This window comes from Schistocerca serialis, chromosome 6 (assembly GCF_023864345.2).
Source record: "Schistocerca serialis cubense isolate TAMUIC-IGC-003099 chromosome 6, iqSchSeri2.2, whole genome shotgun sequence".
NCBI lineage: Eukaryota > Metazoa > Arthropoda > Insecta > Orthoptera > Acrididae > Schistocerca > Schistocerca serialis.
The window spans coordinates 464,051,167-464,071,121 of NC_064643.1; the positions used below are offsets into that span (position 1 = coordinate 464,051,167).

Consider the following 19,955-nt stretch of genomic DNA (forward strand, 5'->3'; position numbering starts at 1 on the left):
TTGTTGCTCTCTTACTGGAGTGAAAATGATTGGTGAAATTGCTGACATTTTACTTCCCACGTAATTGAAAATAATTTTGGATTTTAGTGACATAGTAGTGTCATCTGAACATGGAGAATTATGTGTAATAGATTTTTTATCATAAACCAAACAATTCAGTTAATTTTGCAAATAGTCTTTGCGGTTCTTCATAGCACATTTACATTTTGTGAGCAATATAGCACATACCACAATGCCTGGTCCATTCTGTTGGACATCAAGGGAACCACCAAGCCACATATCGTCTTTGTGATGCTTGACATCAAATCCATCACCCAATCTCTGCTCCACATTTCCTGTTAAAAAATTAGACAAGGATGGTTATAGGGATTAATACTCTCAGCTGGAGTGTTGTGTTTTATCATACCACTTGATACATATGTAATATACAACAGTATAATACTCTTCATAATTCAGGTTCTGTTTGTGATTACTATATAAGAAAAGTAACATTTTTTATGTAGGTATCAATATTTGTATCTATTTTTTAAGTAGTATTTTAAGAATGGTATCGTGCAATCACTACTGAATAGAATCACAAGATAAATCTGCAAATACTTCAAATTATATACTAAATATTTTGGTTTAGTTTATCTTCAGAAAACAGATCTTTTTTTTCCAATGTCTCTGATCACTACATAATGTATTTCCTCAGGTGAATCCAAAGGTATTCTTCAATGTTACTCTTTCTTTACAGTTCCATTCACCAGTAATATGTAAAATTATGTACAGTTTGTAAAATATAGTATGTGCAGAGCATGATGTAACTAAATTAATGAAGTAACTCACCTGTAGGATCAAGTGAGAGGCGTATGCAATCCTTGCTGCCTAGGACTGCACATTGATAGACTACACCTGGCTGGTGGATGCTTGCATGAGCTGGATACGTTGAATTGGCTCTGGGTGCACCAACTACAACCCTGAAAAGATATATATTTATTCATTTCATGTGGATAAGAACCTACAGACGAGTCAGCCTTTAGAAAGTGTATAGTACATGCATAAATTGGTTAAATGTACTGTGTGCTCTGTTACGTGCTAGGTAATGAAGGGATATGAAAAATAAGGAGAAAATGTGATGTAAAAAGATAGTTGCTCATTAAGTAAAGGGAGCAGGACATGTTTTATCAATGAGCAATTGAATTAGAAAAATATCATTGGTAATGTGTAACAACAATCTTGTGTTAATAGCACCAACTTGTCACACCACGGAGCCAGTGTGCAGTCATGCTTATCCATGATTACTCAGTGACAATCCTCAGCTCAACAGAGACCTGTCCGAGCAACATAAAAGGGGTACATACCTCTTCACAGCATCCCAAACATATTCAGTTGCAATGATAAAACATGTATGATATGGTCTGTTAAGAATTAATCTGTCCACTCTGATTTGTTTTGAAAGCTATAGTGACACCACTATGGTCACACTTCGTCTTACTAAGCAAGCAGACTCACAGCCCTATATGCATGATGGACAAATGAAAGCATATTATCTATATCTATACTCTGAAAATCATTATGAAATGCATGTACGTGTATCATTTTACTGTGTGGAGTGAGGGCAGACATAACACTTAAACACATCGTGGCTGACATCTCTGCCTCCATACATGGCACTCTCTCTCAAACATGACAATTCCCACTAGGGTAACTGTCCATGCTGAAATGCCAGTATTACACTCCACTGGTCTGAGGAATATGTTGATGAATTTAAGTTGTTAACCTAGTGCCCACATTATTAGGATATTAACACTACTGCAAGCATTTATAATGTGATCAGACACAGTATTCAATAAATACTGTCCTTGGCTAGAAATGACTGGTTCAAATATTGGTAGTGGAAGAAATTTTGATAACCAATATATGCCCAGTGGGAATGTACAGTTTTTAATCACCAGTCTGAGAGTCAACATCGTAAGTCTTGAATCCCTCCACAGTTTCATGAAGGCTGAGGGTAGCAGACTCCTGTTAATTCTAACTGACCCACCTCCATAGCCAGAGCCTCTAACACACATATGTGCACAGTGCCACTCACTTCAAAGGTAAGCCAGTTTGAATCCTGGTGGTGGTTGAAATTTTTACTGCCAGTATTTGGCAGGCATTGGGAGGACGTCTGGTGGTGTAAGGTGTCTAATAATCAGTCGTGTAAAGACTAGATTAAATTTCAAATCTCTCCAATGTGTCTCATGAAGTGAGGACATGTTCACCATTGATGATGATCTGTCCATTGGCTGCCCCCTTGGTGCTATTTGAGAGGAACAGGCTATGTGCTGGCACCAAACCTCCCCCTTCTCTCATCATCGTCATTCAACACAAACATAACACTATGCTTTACACACATCCATTACAACCACCTATATTCTACAAGTATATGTACAACACACCACTCTTTCTTATGACAGGCATCTGTGGGGTATCCCGGTCAACAATGGCATACAGAATTTAGTTTTACTGACTAGTAGGATTTGATGGACTCTTTGGTACTACTCTGTTAATAGCTTACTTTCTAATATCAGATGCCATCCACTTCCTTCTCCCTCATTGTCATCAGCAACACAAAAATTTCCCTACCTGCTAGATCGCTCACATAATCCACTAAAGGTCACTCTCTGATGCAGTCAAAACTAAGCAGGATGAAAGAAGGGTGAAAATAAAGAACATCTTTTTGGGTTAGGTGCCAACACTAAATAGTTTCTGAAAAATAATGGTCAAAGCTTTGACATGACTTCATCTGTCCTCTGGCATGGCACATAACTGATTGAGGTGGTAGTGAAGTAGCTAACAGCAGAGCTTCGCAGTCTTGTATCCCACATTCATATCCAATGTTATATTGTTGTTTTTCTCTCTCTTTTGTTGTCATGAAAGAATGTGACATCATTATGTTTTGTGACATCTTGAAATACAATGGAATTATTGACAAAAGAGGTAAGCATTTCAATTCTTATTAAAATCAGTTTTTATCATCACAACTCACTCAGATTAACACTTTCCAGGAAACTGTTACCAATGTTTCTTTTTTTTTTGTCTCCAATACGTCAGTGGGAAATTTAGTCCATGACTCCAACAAGATGTAAACCAATTAGTGAAATGGCAACAGAATGTGTACCTGCAACACCACAACATCAGGAGAGCACTTATCATCGGTTTAGGACTAAGTTTGTGACCTTACACAAAAATGCAGCCTTATTTCTATATTATTGACATCTGGGTGGGCAAAGCAATCACTCCTTATGCAACTGGCTGATTGTTAATGAAATGGGAATATTGATGTTTTTGGTAAAAGTAATTCTGTCAAAGTGTATGCCTTTATGTTAATTGTAAAACATATGCTTTTACTGACAGGTGAAGATTGACATTCACTGATTCCAGTAGAGACTTATTTTCATCACACAGTGAAGGGAAACCACAAGTATAAGTGATGCAAATTAAAATACAGGGTTTGGTCCATAATCAATTGCAGGCTCCAGCTTCTAAGCAAACGATTTGATACACTTGATTTGCCACAAAATGACTGCCAAATTAAGGGTATTTAGCTATGTTAACAAGGATGCTTTCCTAATGGTATCCATACTAATAAATATGACTGTGGCATATGTGCCTTCCCACATTGCTTGTGTTGCTCCAAATTTTTATATGTTGAATGTTCTTGTGATAGATATGGCCATGGAGGGCACATGATTCTGTTGAAGAATGAAAGCAAAAATGAGAGCAGAACACGAAATGCTACAGGTCAATTTTCAGTTATCATTAATTATGTAAAATTTGCAATAATAAAATCTATTTTTAATATGATATGAAATTCTCATTTCTTTTATCAATGATTCCATTGTATGAGCATTTCACAGTGTCACCAAAAATATTTATGTACATACTTCTGTGATGACAAAAGAGGGAAAAAGGATAAAAGACTGGATTTGAACATGGTGTGCAAAAGTTTAATTCTGTGGTCTAGTAATTATGCTACCAACTCACTTCAAGGCACAATGTGAGAGAGGACTAATCAAGTGGCGTCTAAACTTTGACTGCCTTTTCTCGAAAACTACTGCATGTTGGCACCGAAGCTAAATAAGTGTCCCTTTATTTTCAACCTTCTTTCATCCCACCATGTGACCTACAATGGGCTTCCTTTCTAGACAGGTATACATTGATGAGCCACATTATTATGACCAGTGTCCACTGTAAGACTAAATGCCACCTGGTGGCATTGTAGTCGCATGACACAGCGAGGAAAGTATAGAAGCATAACATGGATGAATCAGGAATCATCCATGCAGTGATACAGCCCACAGTTGGGTAATCCAGGGACATAAACAACTTCGACAAGGAAAGTCTGTTATGGCTTTGTGCCTGGGAACAAGCATCTCAAAAACAGTGAAGCTGGTCAGCTGTTTGCGAGCTGCTATCCTGAACATCTATAGAAAGTACTTGAACATTGGTGAAACGATGAGTAGGCAACAAGGTGTTGGACATACACATCTCAACACAGAGTGTGGAGGTCAGAGGCTTGCCCGCTCTGTAAAGCAGGATATGTGGTAATCTGTGGCAGATATGATGATGGAGTACAACACTGGTACAGGTATACTGTATGAGTTTCAGAGCACACTGTCATTGCACATTCCTGAATGTGGGGCTCCACAGTAGATGAAACCAATGTGTTCTCGTGTTGACTCAATGAGATCATCAATAACAATTGAAATGGGCGTGGGATCATTGAGTCTGGACTATGACTCAATAGCGGCACGTGAACCTGGTCAGATTGACTATGTTTCTTGTTACATCAAATCCGTGGTGCCCAGATATAGCATCATCCTGGTAAATGGCTGCTGGAAACATGCACCACGTCACAGACGAGGGCCAGTGTGGTCATTGTTGTGCTAGGGGGGTCAGTCACCTTTGCTCCCATGGTACCTGTGGTCGTGATCGAAGGTCCAATGATGACAGTGGACCACATGAACATTGTTGTGGGACACCTGCATCCCATCATGCTCGACATCTTCCCCAATGGTGACGCCAACTATCCATTTCACAACGTCCGAAAGTGCTTTGAAGATCATGGTAGTGAGCCCATGTTGACATGTTGGCCACCAGATTATCGTGGAATGAATCTGATGGAACATACATGGAACAAACCTGGAGCCAGCTCCGCGCCCACAAACTATCAACCATTAATTTACGTAAATTACGTTACTTAAGCATGGAGGTCTGGTGTCACTTACCTCTGGAAACCTATTAAGGATTTTTCGATCCATGCCACGCAGAATCGGTAGCGTATCGTGTTCTAAAGGTGGACTGGCATGCTATTATGCAGGTGCTCGATAAGTTTTAGTTCACTGGTGTTAAGTTGCACTACTATTTGTCAATAGGATAAGTTTTAACAGTCCGATTTACGCCAGTAAAATATTTTCATTGAATGATGTTGGATTTGTAGAAAGTTCGTTTTTGTGTGTCAGTGTGTAAGGGGAAAAATGTGGAAGACATTGCAATTCCTTGGTCGTGTCTTTACGTTGTTATGTAACTACAGTTGCAGATTCCCTGTTGGCCCTTTGCTACCGATTTCTGATAAATATAGACTTCGATTAGAAATTGGTAGCTAAGGTAGAATATTCAAAATTTCTAGGTGTATGCATTGATAAGGGGTTGAACTGGAAAAAACACACTGAAGATATGCTGAAACGTTTGAGTTCAGCTTCTTATGCTATTGGGGTCATTGCAAATTTTGGCGATATACATCTCAGTAAATTAGGTTACCACGCCTATTTTCATTCTCTGCTTTCGTATGGCATCATATTCTGGGGTAACTCATCATTGAGTAAAAGAGTGTTCATTGCACAAAAGCGTGTAATCAGAATAATTGCTGGAACTCATCCAAGATCATCCTGCAGACACTTATTTAAAGGGCTAGAAATCTTCACTGTAGCCTCACAATATATATATATTCACTTATGAAATTTGTTATTAACAATCCGAACGAATTCAAAAGTAATAGCAATGTACATGGCTACAACACTAGGAGAAAGGATGATCTTCACTGCACAAGGTTAAATCTAACTTTGGCTCAGAAGGGGGTAAATTATGCTGCCTAAAAGTCTTTTGTCATTTACCTAACAGCATCAAAAGTCTGACAGATAGCCATACACCATTTAAAAGGAAACTAAAAGAATTTCTTAATGGCAACTCCTTCTACTCATTAGATGAATTTTTGGACATATACTAAGTGGGTAATTCCCCCAACCCCCACAAAAAAAAGAATTAAAAATATTAAGTGTCGTGTAATGTTTTGTGTAATGTAATATCTTGTATATAGACACCTTTTATTAACCTGCCACGTTCCACATCATTACGAAGTAATCTAATTTAAGTACCAAGTAATCCTCCTATAGTGGTGTCCGGCTGTAAGTTATATCGGGGTGCAGTGCGTGGGAAAACTGACCACAGTAGGCATCCTGAGACCGAAGTCAGCGACGCTTGCTGACGTGTTTGCAAAAAAAACAGGATGTGGCAGCGACACAGGAAAGACACCGACTGCTGCCGCTGGGCTTCAAATGGTGAGCGTGTCCGACCGCAGACGTTTATCGAGGAGGGGGCTGAGGGGAGGAAGCGAGACCCTAAAATTGCCACGGAATAGTAAGTTATATAGAAATTACTAAAGCCTTAACATTGACCATTGTGAATAACACAAGTGATACAAATGGCAAAACGACAGGTCTGCCGCTGGTTAGGTTAGGTTAGGTTATCACGAGAAATCACTTATAGAAGTTTATGAGGATCCTGTAATGACTAAAGCTCTGTACTCCAAATTTCAGTGGGAGGGTGGGATTTATTCTCGCGACTTCGTATACCGAAACTACACTTCTCGATCCGCATCGGAGTACTACGGGGTTTTGATTGTAGTAAAAGTCTCATTACGTACGAAGCTAGCCAGACGAAAGTCGACATACGGTGCTACCTCCAATAGAGACCATACTGCACTTTGGGCTCGGCGTATCATCGTACGGAGCTCAGATCGCTAACGAGAGGAGTATGATTCCATTACACTTTCTGAGAAGACTCACCACAGATTTCTGTAACTACGAGAGATTAATGACACTCCGAAAATCAGGTTTTCATAATTTTTGTATACAGCATTCACGTAATGAAGCGTAAGAATTAGTAATCCGCCGGTTTAATGCAAATCTGCCATCCACACACATTGTATTGTGTCACTTTCGGGTCACTGTGTTTCGTCTCCACAGATTTGTATGTTTTCTATGTCCAACATATTACTCTCTCATCAGCCTCGTTGCAAAACCAGCCTTGCATTCATTAAGATGAAAATGAGAAGAACGCAAGACACTGATGGCAAAGACGCCAATCTTTTTCAGTTGATCTGTCATGCGGATGCAACTGACGTCCAGCATCGAATTGTTATATGGTGTGGTTAAAGCTATAACAGATATGATAACAATCGGAAGAGTGTGACATTTTGTCAAGTAAAAGCTGCGAGTTAACTAAAATGTCGAAGCCAACACTTTACCAGACAGCGTCCTCGACATTTCAACAAAAGAAATGTGTACTAATCGTAACAACCGATAGAAGAAGTTGCGGCAACAGTGAACCGTATGGATACTCGTTTATTTCTCGTTGCGTAGCTGCACTGGCTATTGTAGAACATAATACCTACTAATGCAGTGCACCCCAGAAAACCACTAAACGCTCTACTCCAGATTTTGACGAAATATGTTCACGTACATCCTGTTTTTAGAGATTAATTTCGTCCATTTTTGCTGAATGAGAGGCCGTGCTTGCACGCAGTTTTCAGGCTTTACTTGTCAGCTTCAAAGACAATGTTCGGTAATACTAATTACGTTTTTAAACACACGACGAGTTTAGGGAGAGCATCCTCTCATCACAAGAAAAATAGACGGATTTCTCTGCCACGCTTCCAAAAGAAATTATTTACGCTATTAGATGAGATATCGCGATTGTGTCACGTTATTTGTCAGCTTCAACCGTGCCGGACTAAGTAGGGGGCGGCTCGCCACGGTCCTCTCACCCTGGTGTGGGGGTTCCGAATCTCGAGGACCTCAGGATTTGGCCCCCGTACCCTCTCCACCACGACGATATCATTTTTAATCAAATCTCTAACAAGGGCAAAACATGTTCAGTAAATAAGAGACAGCACGTGCGCAAAATATAAAACATAGGTACCTAATTACCTTTTATTATGGTTTGTCAGTTGTCAATGGGTGTGTTCAGAATTTCTGTAAAACGTTGCATGAAGCTTAAAAGCTGTAAAATGGTAACCAGTTGCCTGCTAGACGCAATTATTTTACGTGAAACGTTCTTTGACACCTAAGCCATCCACACAAGTGTACTATAAGTAGAATTCAAAAATATGTGCAGAAGTGCAGTGAAAAGCTTACCAGTGATATATTTTTTTTTTAACTAAAGTATTACAGTCTAAAAATTACTTTTTCATAGGTTATACTGTTTATTTTATGAATATGAAAATTCAACTAGATCAACTGCATGATACGTCAAAAAATAATCAACAGCTGCTGGAAAGTGAAGGGCTGCATATTGCGTTGTGCAGGGCTTAAGGTTATAATAACGTCCCGTCAGTGTTACTTGTATTTGGAGAGTACAACGAAAAATTCGAGAAACCAATCCAAAAGCTCCGTTCAGTCCCGGTGCTAATCATTCATTCATTCCTTAAATCTTTGTGGAGTTCACACATTCACATGTGTTCCCTCTAGCGTCACCTGTTTAGAACTGTAGATAAGTTACATTCATTCATCTCATATTTTACATATAGATGTGAATTACTCGTAGTGAAAACAGGAGAAAGTCTGAAACGATTGTCTGCTACTGGCTACAGGGCTCATTACAGTGTGAAGAAAATGTGGGAACAATTGTGAGCACTTTGGATCATATGCGAGATTCATGCAAGCTTACTCCTTCCAACTATATATGTTTTCACGTTTTTGAACTGTATTAACTTTTGGCACTCGGTACTGGAGGAGGTGAAACAATCCTAAATTATCTACAATCCCCAAAATGACTTTAGATTAAGGACTCGGCAAATTAAAAACTCTGAATGAGGTTTCAGCGACAGAACGGCCCACAATTATTGACAATGCTGTTACTTTCGGGCCTAAAAAATATGGACATCAACAATCCACGACGATGAAAAGTAAATAAAACAAACTCTCATGACGCTGGATCATTGATTCAGGAAGAAGTTTGTTGATCAATGTTTGAATGCATAGATCGATTTATACAAGACTTGCCAAAATGATACATGGCCCTGAAAAAATCACCATAATTTTCCATACTGTTGAAATAAAATTTATGCTTGAAGCTTCTGATGAGGCTCTGGCTGTATCACTGGAGAATCTGGTAGAATTTTACGATGAGTTTGGTAAGGAGCAGAAACTGCCAGAAATAAGGAGGTATCATAAGCTCCCGTGCAGCCGATAAGTGTGGGTACTTAAGTGTGGATGATCATGTTGCTGCTAGATGGACAGTCCAAGATATCCTTTAATTTGTGATTGAACTGGACTTCAGGGAATCATTACCCCGTACATCACTCATAATTAAATACTTCTGGACCATGTGTGTGTCAGTTACCTCATGCAAGACAAGTTCTTCTAAACTGGAACTAACAAAAAAACTATCTTCGCTCTACGATGAATCAAAAAGGCATAGCCTTTCTGTCCATTTCATCAATTGAAAGAAAACTTTCAAATCAAATAGATTTCAACGACCCTATTGAGGATTTCAGTAAAATAAAGCCACGAAAACATATACTGTAATAATATCAATAACAATAACTATCTCGTACTAAAGCTACGGATCTAACCAATATTATAATTGTACAAACTTTGTTTCCAGACGCATAAAATAGAAGGTAATTTTCTTATTCTATTCTTTGTTATTTCTTTGCACTCTACCTAATGGTTGCTGTGCTAAAACTTGATTCGTATCGTAAGCTTCTCATCTATATCTCTAAGTGTGTGTAACGCAGTTATCAAAGCGCAGAGTACACACGTTATAATAACTTGATTTCGAACAGATCCATTTCTAAGCAGACTGAGCCCCGTTTAATTTCGCCAGCCCGGTTCTCCAACGGGCTTAGTTTAGCACTAGCTGCAACCACAATGTTCACTACTGCTAATTACATTGCAAAAGGAATGAAACAATTCTTTTGGAAGGTAAGGCAATGAGGTCTATCTAAGGCATCTCCCTGCGACTGGGACGCATAATCGCTTGGAACACGTCGTGTGTACAATCATGTAATTAGCATTATTGAACATGGTGGTTACAGCTGACAAGTATCTTTCACAAAGCTTACAGGTTGTTTGAAAGTGGAAAGTTTTCTGAGAAATGCGTTACATTAGTGGACACCAGAACCACCACATCAGTATGCAGAAATTTGTATAAATCAGATGAGGATTGCGTACCACATCAATACAATATGTATTCTGTCTTGCAGACAAATACAGTTTCTGCCAACAAGTCAGCCTGTGACACTCTTCGGCTGTAAATCCGCTCCTGAGATCAACTTGAGCAAGCACACAAGTGATATTCCACCATAAACAAAGATATCGATTGATCTGCAGCGGATACTAATTTGAGTTCCGGCAGCAAGCATCTCTGAAATCATCGCTCGTTGGAGCAGAAGAGCAGAATCGTCGAGAACGCTGGACACCTTGTGTTAGTCAGACAATGGAACTGTCTGAAACAAAATGAAAATAGATTTTTCCGCCTTACTCTGGCCAAGTATGTCAGCGAGGTTTTCGCAGAGAAACAGTTTAGCAAACAGAAAACGGTGCTTCCCCGACAACTGGCTTGCAGCGACCTTGCGCCACACGTTTACTCCAGCCGGTTTCTGGGAATCAGACAGGCGAAGCGCGCACGCCCTACACGCCAGAAGATTCTGAGTAGCTCTGTTGCCCGTCAGGCGAACTCGGGAACGGCGGTATGCGAAAATGGCGCTACGTGATTCACCTGAAGAGAGAATAATTTCAGTATTCCACAACGTCTGGAGGCGAGTACGACGCGACATCCAAATGCAGCGCTTATGATGTAGTCACGCCCTCCTGTTCAATGGCATTACACCGCGCGAACAACAACAATTTCATTGGTATTATAGTCGACCATTAGGCCCAAGCAATTAGTGACCGACAGAAAATTTATATCCGCATCGGCTCCGTCTGACTTACTTTTTATTTCTCGTTCTTAAGTGGCTGAATGGATGCAGAAATTGTCCGCTATGCAAAACTATGACCGAAAGCTTCTAAATTTGTTGTCAATGTTTTTAGGGCACAGAGATGGTGTTGATAGCATCAAAAATTTATTTCCGTTATGTTGGTACAAGGCGCAGTAAAGCATGTTAAATATCAACTTTTTCTACTTGGTTCTGGTTGTCTGGCCTTCTAAAAAACCGCACAAGCGTGAGTAGGAATCGCGCTCTGAGACTTCTGCAGAAACTTAATTACGTATATAGATAGTTAATCCATAGGTTCTGATTGACTTTGCGAGTATCAAGATATGTGACATCAATGGCTGTATATTTTGACTGCATTGACTTCGAAACTTAATTTTTTTTGCACCGCCAATGGTTCGTAAATCCTAGTATTTGGCATAAATTTCTATCTGATACCTCTACCCGTTCATTAGAAATAGGGATCTTAAAGAGACGGTCAGATAGAGAGGCGGTCAAGAAATGGTAAAAAATATTTATTATGTCATATAATTACACGTTAACGTTTTTCAGATTTTTTTCTTTACTTACTGCGAATCCTTTTTCGTGACAAATTTTATGGTTCAATATCAATGGTTTTGAAGAGTGAGTTCGCAAGTATCAAATTATGGGACATAAATGGCCGTATCTTTGGATTAGAGTGATTAAATTTTTTTTACACCGCTAAGGGACCGTGGACCTTGGTATTTCACACACATTTCAGCTTAACACCTCAACTCCTTCTTGTGAAAAAGGGTTTTAACAATCGGACTGACAGATGGACAACAAAATGATCGGATAAAGTTTCCGTCTTTACCGATTGGGGTACGGAACCTTAAAAAGACGTATTGTTGGTATTGCATTAAAATACATGAACTGGTATACCACAGCGACATAAAATGTGTTTCTGTCTTCATTTCCAACATTTTTCCGATATCCTACCAATGCTCCGAAGCCTGGTCCCTGCTTTCTCTTGAAGAAACAGTTCACGGCTTACAAGAGGAAGGAACCATAAGAAAGCTTGATGCAAGATGGGTACCGCAGTTGCTGGAAGCTGACAAAAAAACAAAAACAAAAATGTGAAAGAAAATGGAATCTCAGAAGTGGACTGCATTGGTTTTACGTGGCGAAGAATGACAAACACGCTGTTACACGCATTGTCATAATATTCTGGTTGATGGGGCTGACATGCTTTTCAGGGGAGATATCTGAGCCACAATTGGCCGCATGTCTGTATAGCCTGTATAACCTCGTCGCTGGCGCGTCAGCTGCCGGCGGTATGTGATATGCATGGCAGACGCAGTGACCTCCACTCGTGGCGTGACGTCATAGCCGCGCTCACCGGGGCCGAGCGCTCACCTTGTGTTGTTGGCTGTAGACGCAAGCTCCGAAAGCCCGAGGCGCCAAGAATTCTGTACCTCAATGCTAAAACCACTCGCGTGAGTATCTCGCTACGTTGACTAGTTACAGTGAAGGTAGTTTTGCTTTTAAGGTATAAGGGCGTTCAACAGCAGTGCTGCAAATTACGTGACACTGCGATTGACAAAATGTACATCCAGGAGAGGGACTGGCACGGACCACAGTGAAGGGAGTTTTTCTTTTTACGTATAAGGTCGTGCACCTGCAGTGCTTCAAATAACTTGAAATACTGCCAATGTCAACTGTCCATGAGAGGAACTAGGCACGGACTCAAGGGGATGCAAGGGGTAGGCCTGGGGGTGGGGTGGCGGGAGGGACGGACTCTCGTCCCCAAAGGATATTTTACTAAAGGCGTTTATATTTTTACGTATATCATTTACATGTTTCTTAGATAACTTTCGGAAAACACACATGAAAACAATCTAAAAATGGCAAGAAATTCTAGAAAAATTCAAGCTATGTTTAACGTTGGACCATTTTCTGTTGTAACTAGATGGCCTGCCTACATGGATGCACTTGTGGGTTGTCCGACTGCAGCGAGTATTCCAGCCACAGCGTCCATCACAGGCTGAGCCTGCCTGCTGACAACAAATCCGACAGGGTTCGTGAGCACACAGGCAGGTTGTATATTATACTAGGGAAACCGAAAACGCTTCGTAATTGCTAAATACGTATGGGAATTGGATGTACGTCATAATCTTCTTCTCCCCCTCCTTTCTCTGCCCATCTCCTACCCCCTTCTACTCTCTCTATTTCGTCTTCCCCCCTCTTTCTTTAACTGCTCCCTCCTCTGTTGCTCCATCTCCTCCCCCTCCTGTCCCTCTCTCTCTCTCTCTCTCTCTCTCTCTATCTGCAAACGAAACCATGATTGGGAACTGAAATCACTTAAAATGAATGGCTAAATTGGTTAGGATGTTTGCTATTCGGGGTAGCTTCAATAACAGCTAGTCTAACGATATAAATGCCCTGATATCGTAATCAAAACTGACTGTGAGATATTTATCACTGTATCTGGTAAAAATCTGACGCACATCGGTCGAGAAGCAACCGTCGAAATGTTTATTAGAGAGTAGTGTAAAAATTGCAAAAGTCTGAAATAAATCAGTCAAGAACTTTTCAACATTTGGTAACAACGGTTTATATCTATATAGTAGTATCGATTATTGTTATTATTATTAAAACGTAGGTAGCTGTGGTAAGTTATAACTGGCACTGTCAGGCAAACCCAGCTGGTGTGCTATTTCACAAGCACTACGAGCGCGCTAAGCGCACATCCCGTTGTCTACTGCTGAGGAATGTACACGTCATATTCCGAGAACAATGGAACCTTAAAGATACTATCGATGCAGTATATTTTCTTAGTCCAGTCAGCTCCATTAAAGTGCGACAATCCAGAACGAATGGAGATAGGTAATGGACAACAGCGCGGTTCGATGTAGGCCATACGTGATTAGTTTTACTCACTAGATAATGTACCACACATCCAGGAACAGTTTCCGACGTTACAGTACTTCTACAATGAGAATAATATCTCTGTTCCTGTGATGGCAATCGACTTTGTTACCGAACGATGTAACTCTGAGGTTCTGACAATTGAGTAATTTTTAGATGAAAGTAAGTTGATATCCCGTCTACTACCTGACTAAAAAGTACCATTGAGTTTTAACTCAGTAGGCCTGCAATTCGACTGTGGGCGTGTATGCAGTATCATCGTTATGCAAATGCACCTGCGAGGTGCTAAACTCGACAGACAGCTCCCATTAAGAGGTAACTTGAGCGTATGCGCCACCGAGCCAAGTTTTGGCACAAAAGTAGTGACGTGCTCCAACACTCTTCAATGTAAAGCTCACCTGAAGATGGCTGAATGGTTGCCAGCCGAAAACTCGTGGCAAAATGTCGATCTCATCTGGCTGCAATCCCAAAACCTCAATAGGCGGGAAAAACTTCAAGAATCAAGTATTTACTTCCTTAAAAAGGCATGAAACATCTTCTGCCCGTTTCCCAGCGTTTGTGGATGGTAAAAGAATAAATACAAAATAAATAAAAAATGATGTACATACAAAAAAGCCACGTGGATTTCTGCCCTCCAATAAATGTCGCAAAATTCTCACTTCTTATTGCTAAGATTTTGATTGTGATCTGCATGACATGTATCTCATGTCGTACGTCGCATGACATGCAGAAATGAATGAGGTAGGTAATGGGACTGACGTTTACTTATTATTTACCGGTAACAGCCCCGCCCCCCCACCCCCCCCAACCCCCACCTTCCCCATAGCCTCGATTCTTCAAACAATCGAACTAACATGTACGAAACAGCTTAAAACATCTTATTACTTTACAAAAGACTTACTGTGTTAAATATTTCACATTAGGCATGTAAAATATTTATCTTTGAAAATGATGTAGTTTTCACGCGTCTCAAAGTTTATGACGTCATATCTCCTGAACTACACTACTGGCCATTAAAATGTTTGCTTTAGACGGTGCTCCTTATATAATCAAAGCAGGAAAAGCTCTGCGAGTATTACATCACAATTTGATTCATATGACGTGCTGTGCTCATGGAGTACATCGCCTTGCTGAAGAAGTACGTTCCACGTTTGTGAATGTAAATAAACCTCATCCACAAAGAAAGTGTTTGTAAAGGCTCTTGCTCGCATCAAGACCTACAAAGAAAAACTATCAAATGTGATTTTACCTCCCGAACCAGTGGTAACTCGTTGGGGTACGTGAGTCGAAGCTGGGTTGTTATACAGTGAACATTTCGAGGCCGTTGGAGGTGTAGTAAACGGCTTCGATAGTGCAGAGGTTTTGGGAGTTTGCCAGTGCAAGGAAGCTTTTAACGATTCCGGTATTAACGAAGACATTGCTGTGATTAGCACTCATTTTTCTCATATACCTGAAAGTATTATAATTTGAAGTTTTACCAGAAACAGTAAGTGCCAACAAAGCATCTAAATTCAAATACTGCCCAGTTACCTCAGTCGATGTAGAACGGTCCTCTTCTGCTTATAAAGATGTTTTGAGTGATCGAAGACACAAACTTACTACCGAACATTTGGAACAGCACTTGGTCGTTTATGTTTACAACAGTAGAAACATTTAAAATAAATTGTAAATGATGCTTTGGCCCAGTAGTACTAGTTAAAAGTTAATGCTGTTCAAACAAATTCAAGATTGTATGTTGTTTTTTAAATAAAATATTACGCAGGTTTTGAGCGTGCCCCTCTGGATGGGATATATCCCGAAGTTGGTCGTTTATATATAGATTGTTTCGCTGCGACTCACTCGCATCGCATCCGCTTGTTACCGACAACAATAACAAAGAAGGAACAATTCCTGACACACGATATGCGTCTCCATTTTGCAAATATTTAGAAAATAATCCCAGAAAGGCCCCCTTCCTAACCTCTACCAGAAAGTATTCAGAAAACGTACCGATTTTTCGCTTGGCCGGTGCTCTTCCTCGTAATTGGTATGCACAGGTTCGACTTTGAGATATAATGCAGGCAGTAACTACAATGTTTTTTTTATTATTTGATCTTGCATATTTCGACACATTTCATGCATTTTTAAGCATTTTGAGGTTCTTATGATACATATGATCCGGTCTCTAATCATAAAAAAAAAATGGTTCAAATGGCTCTGAGCACTAGGGGACTTAACATCAGTCCCCTAGAACTTAGAGCTACTTAAACCTAACTAACCTAAGGACATCACATACATGCATGCCCGACGCAGGATTCGAACCTGCGACCGTAGCGGTCGCGCGGTTCCAGACTGAAGCGCCTAGAACCGCTCGGCCACACTGGTCGGCTCTCTAATCATCACACAGCCTCTCAATCCATGATGTTTGATTTCGTTAACTCCTCCCCTCAAGTTTCTTTCTCAGGCAGTGAATGTGGAAGCACATCGATCGTCATGTTCGTTGTGTGAATCCTCCGCCACCCTCCATTAGTTGTGAGAAGAACGTGTAGACAGCGTGGCTCTAGATATCAGTGTCTAGCTATCAGCATCAGAGTGAGTCACTTCCAGCTCGTCTAGATGTTGTGTGTGCTGAACACGGCGAGCACTCTGGATACTGCCAGGTAGCTCAACAACGTACTGTCAGTATGTGTACCGGGGAGGAGTGCCCACCGCAGAAACGGGGTTTCCTGGTAGCGTGTCTGGGGTCACGCCGCTTAGCGGAACGGGCTGGCCGGCATTGGCCGCCTTATCAGTGGCGCGCCGGATGCGATGCCCACCCTGCTCCTCTCTTTTTACGCGCCGACGGCCCACGCCTTATCGCAGCAAGTGAACCCGCCCTGCAGCGTCACGTCCGCCCGCCAGCCGGCTAAACGCGCCATCCATCCGTCCGTCGCTGCAGTTGCCGCTTCTGTTGGCCGGAGGGAGAGCTTCGGTTTACACTGAGGTGACAAAAGTCATGGGGCACCTCCTAATATTTTGTCGGACCTCCTTTTGCCCGGCGTAGCGCAGCAGCTCGGTTTGGCATTGACTCAAAAAGTCATTGGAAATCCCTTGCAGATACAGGGTGATCAAAAAGTCAGTATAAATTTGAAAACTTAATAAACCACGGAATAATGTAGATACAGAGGTAAAAATTGACACACATGCTTGGAATGACATGGGGTTTTATTAGAACCAAAAAAAAAAAAACAAATTTCACAAAATGTCCAACAGATGGCGCGTGAAAGATCTCTTGCGCCCGTCGTTTGGTGATGATTGTGTTCTCAGCCGCCACTTTCGTCATGCTTGGCCTCCCTTGTCCCCAGACCTCAGTCCGTGCGATTATTGACTTTGGAGTTACCTGAAGTCGCAAGTGTATCGTGATCGACCGACATCTCTAGGGATGCTGAAAGACAACATCCGACGCCAATGCCTCACCATAACTCCGGACATGCTTTAGAGTGCTGTTCACAACATTATTCCTCGACTACAACTATTGTTGAGGAATGATGGTGGACATATTGAGCATTTCCTGTAATGAACATCATCTTTGCTTTGTCTTACTTTGTTATGCTAATTATTGCTATTCTGATCAGATGAAGCGCCACCTATCGGAAATTTTTTGAACTTTTGCATTTGTTTGGTTCTAATAAAACCCCATGTCATTCCAAGCATGTGTGTCAATTTGTACCTCTCTATCTACATTATTCCGTGATTTATTCAGTTTTCAAAGTTATACTCACTTTTTGATCACCCAGTATATTGAGCCATGCTGCCTCAATAGTGGATTCATAACTGCGAAAGTGATGCCGGGGCAGGATTTTGTGCAGGAACTGCCCTCTCTATTATGTCCAATAATGTTGGACGGGATTCATGTCGAGTGATCTGGGTGAACAAACCTTTCGCTCGAATTTTCCAGAGAGTTCGTCAAACCAATCGCGAGCAGCTGTGGCCCAGTGGCATGGTGCATTGTCATCTATGAAGATTCTCAAATTGTTCAAATTGGCTCTGAGCACTATGGGACTTAACATCTGAGGTCATCAGTCCCATAGACTTAGGACTACTTAAACCTAACTAACCTAAGGACATCACACACATTCATGCCCACCTGCGACTGTAGCAGCAACGCGGTTCCGGTCTGAAGCGCCTAGAACCGCTCGGCCACAGTGGCCTACCTAAAGATTCTCATCCATAAAGATTCCATGGTTGTGTGGGAACATGAAGTTCACGAATGGCTGCAGATGGTCTCCAGGTAGCCGAACATAACCATTTACAGCCAATGATCGGTTTAGGTGGACCAGAGGACTCAGTCCAATCCACGTAAACACAACCCACACCATTATGGAGCCTCCACCAGCCTGCAGAGTGCCTTGTTGACAACTTGGGTCCACGGCTTAGTGTGCCGCACCCGAACCCTACCGTCGTCTCTTACCAACTGAAATCGGGACTCATGTCACCAGGCCACAGATTTCCAGTCAAGACGCAACTGTCACGACCACGAGCTCAGGAGAGGCGCTGCAGGCGATGCCGTGCTGTTATCAAAGGCGAAGCCCATTAACGCCAAATTTCGCAGTACTGTCCCAACGGATAAAGTTCGTCTCTCACTGGTTTCTGCGGTTATTTTACGCAGTGTTGCTTGTCTGCTAACATGACAACTACACACTAACACCGCTGCTCTCGGTCGTTAACTGATGGCCGTCGGCCACTGCGTTGTCCGTGGTGAGAGGTAACGCTTCAAATGGCTCTAAGCACTGTGGGACTTAACATCTGAGGCCATCAGTCCCCTAGACTTAGAACTACTTAAACCTAACTAACCTAAGCACATCACCCACATCCATGCCCGAGGCATGATTCGAACCTCCGATCGTAGCAGCCTCGTGGTTCCGGACTGAAGCGCCTAGAACCGCTCGGCCACATCGTCTGACAGAGGTAACGCCTGATATTTGGTATTCTCGGCACACTCTTGAGACTATAGATCTCGGAATACTGAATTCCCTAACGATTTCCGAAGTGGAATGTCCGATGCATCTAGCTCCAACTACATCTCCGCATTCAAAGTCTGCTAATTCCCATCGTACGGCCATAATGGCGTCGGAAACCTCTTCACATGAACCACCAGAGTACAAATGACAGTTCCGTCAGCGCATTGTCCTTTTATATCTTGTGTACGCGATGTTACGCAATCTGTATATGGGCATATCGCTATCACTTTTATCACCTCTGTGTAATAAGATGTCTAACAGGCATGGATACCAGCCATACATAGCGTAAAACATTTTGATATAAGTAACAACGTCAACATCTATACATCTGGGTACATAATAAGTGTTTGTGATAGCCTGCGGACGTCCTGCATTTATACAAATAGCTGTTGCCAGTGGAGAGTAGCAGTGCGAGAGTAGCTCTGTAATCAGTATCGTACATCCAATAGTTAAAATGTAATATCCGTAGTAACCACTTAAAATTATTTCATGTAGCAAAATGAGCGTCTGATAATAAAATATAAATTGACATACGGTATGTGGAAATAAAATCCATACTTCAGATCCACGTAAAAGGTATAAAGGGTAATGACAGAAAGCTCCTACCATGGCAACGTAAATAACACAACATTGTGTAAAAGTAACATGAAATATATTACTAGCAATTAAACGTATTCGTAAGTAAATAACTAATAATACAATTATTATTTAATTATACTCATGATAGTTGTTAACACATTCGGCGCCGAATCTCGCCAGCGCCGCCTCGCGGCCTGTCTGTAAAAAGCTTTCGTATCCCTGTGGCGGAGCTTGCGGAAGAAGACCCAGTCTCCTCACAGCCT

General features: G+C 41.3%; 1 protein-coding gene across 2 annotated transcripts in view; it reads right to left on the bottom strand.

Moving 5' to 3' along the window:
- LOC126483652 (integrin alpha-PS4-like) overlaps positions 1-19,955 on the bottom strand; it is a 174,148-nt gene that overhangs the window by 89,632 nt on the left and 64,561 nt on the right. For both annotated transcript variants that reach the window (XM_050106715.1, XM_050106714.1), the window contains exons 2-3: positions 829-959; positions 229-335 (exon numbers count right to left, since the gene is read on the bottom strand). In XM_050106715.1, coding sequence (XP_049962672.1) covers positions 229-335; positions 829-959 — 238 coding nt within the window. The remainder of the gene's footprint in view (positions 1-228; positions 336-828; positions 960-19,955) is intronic.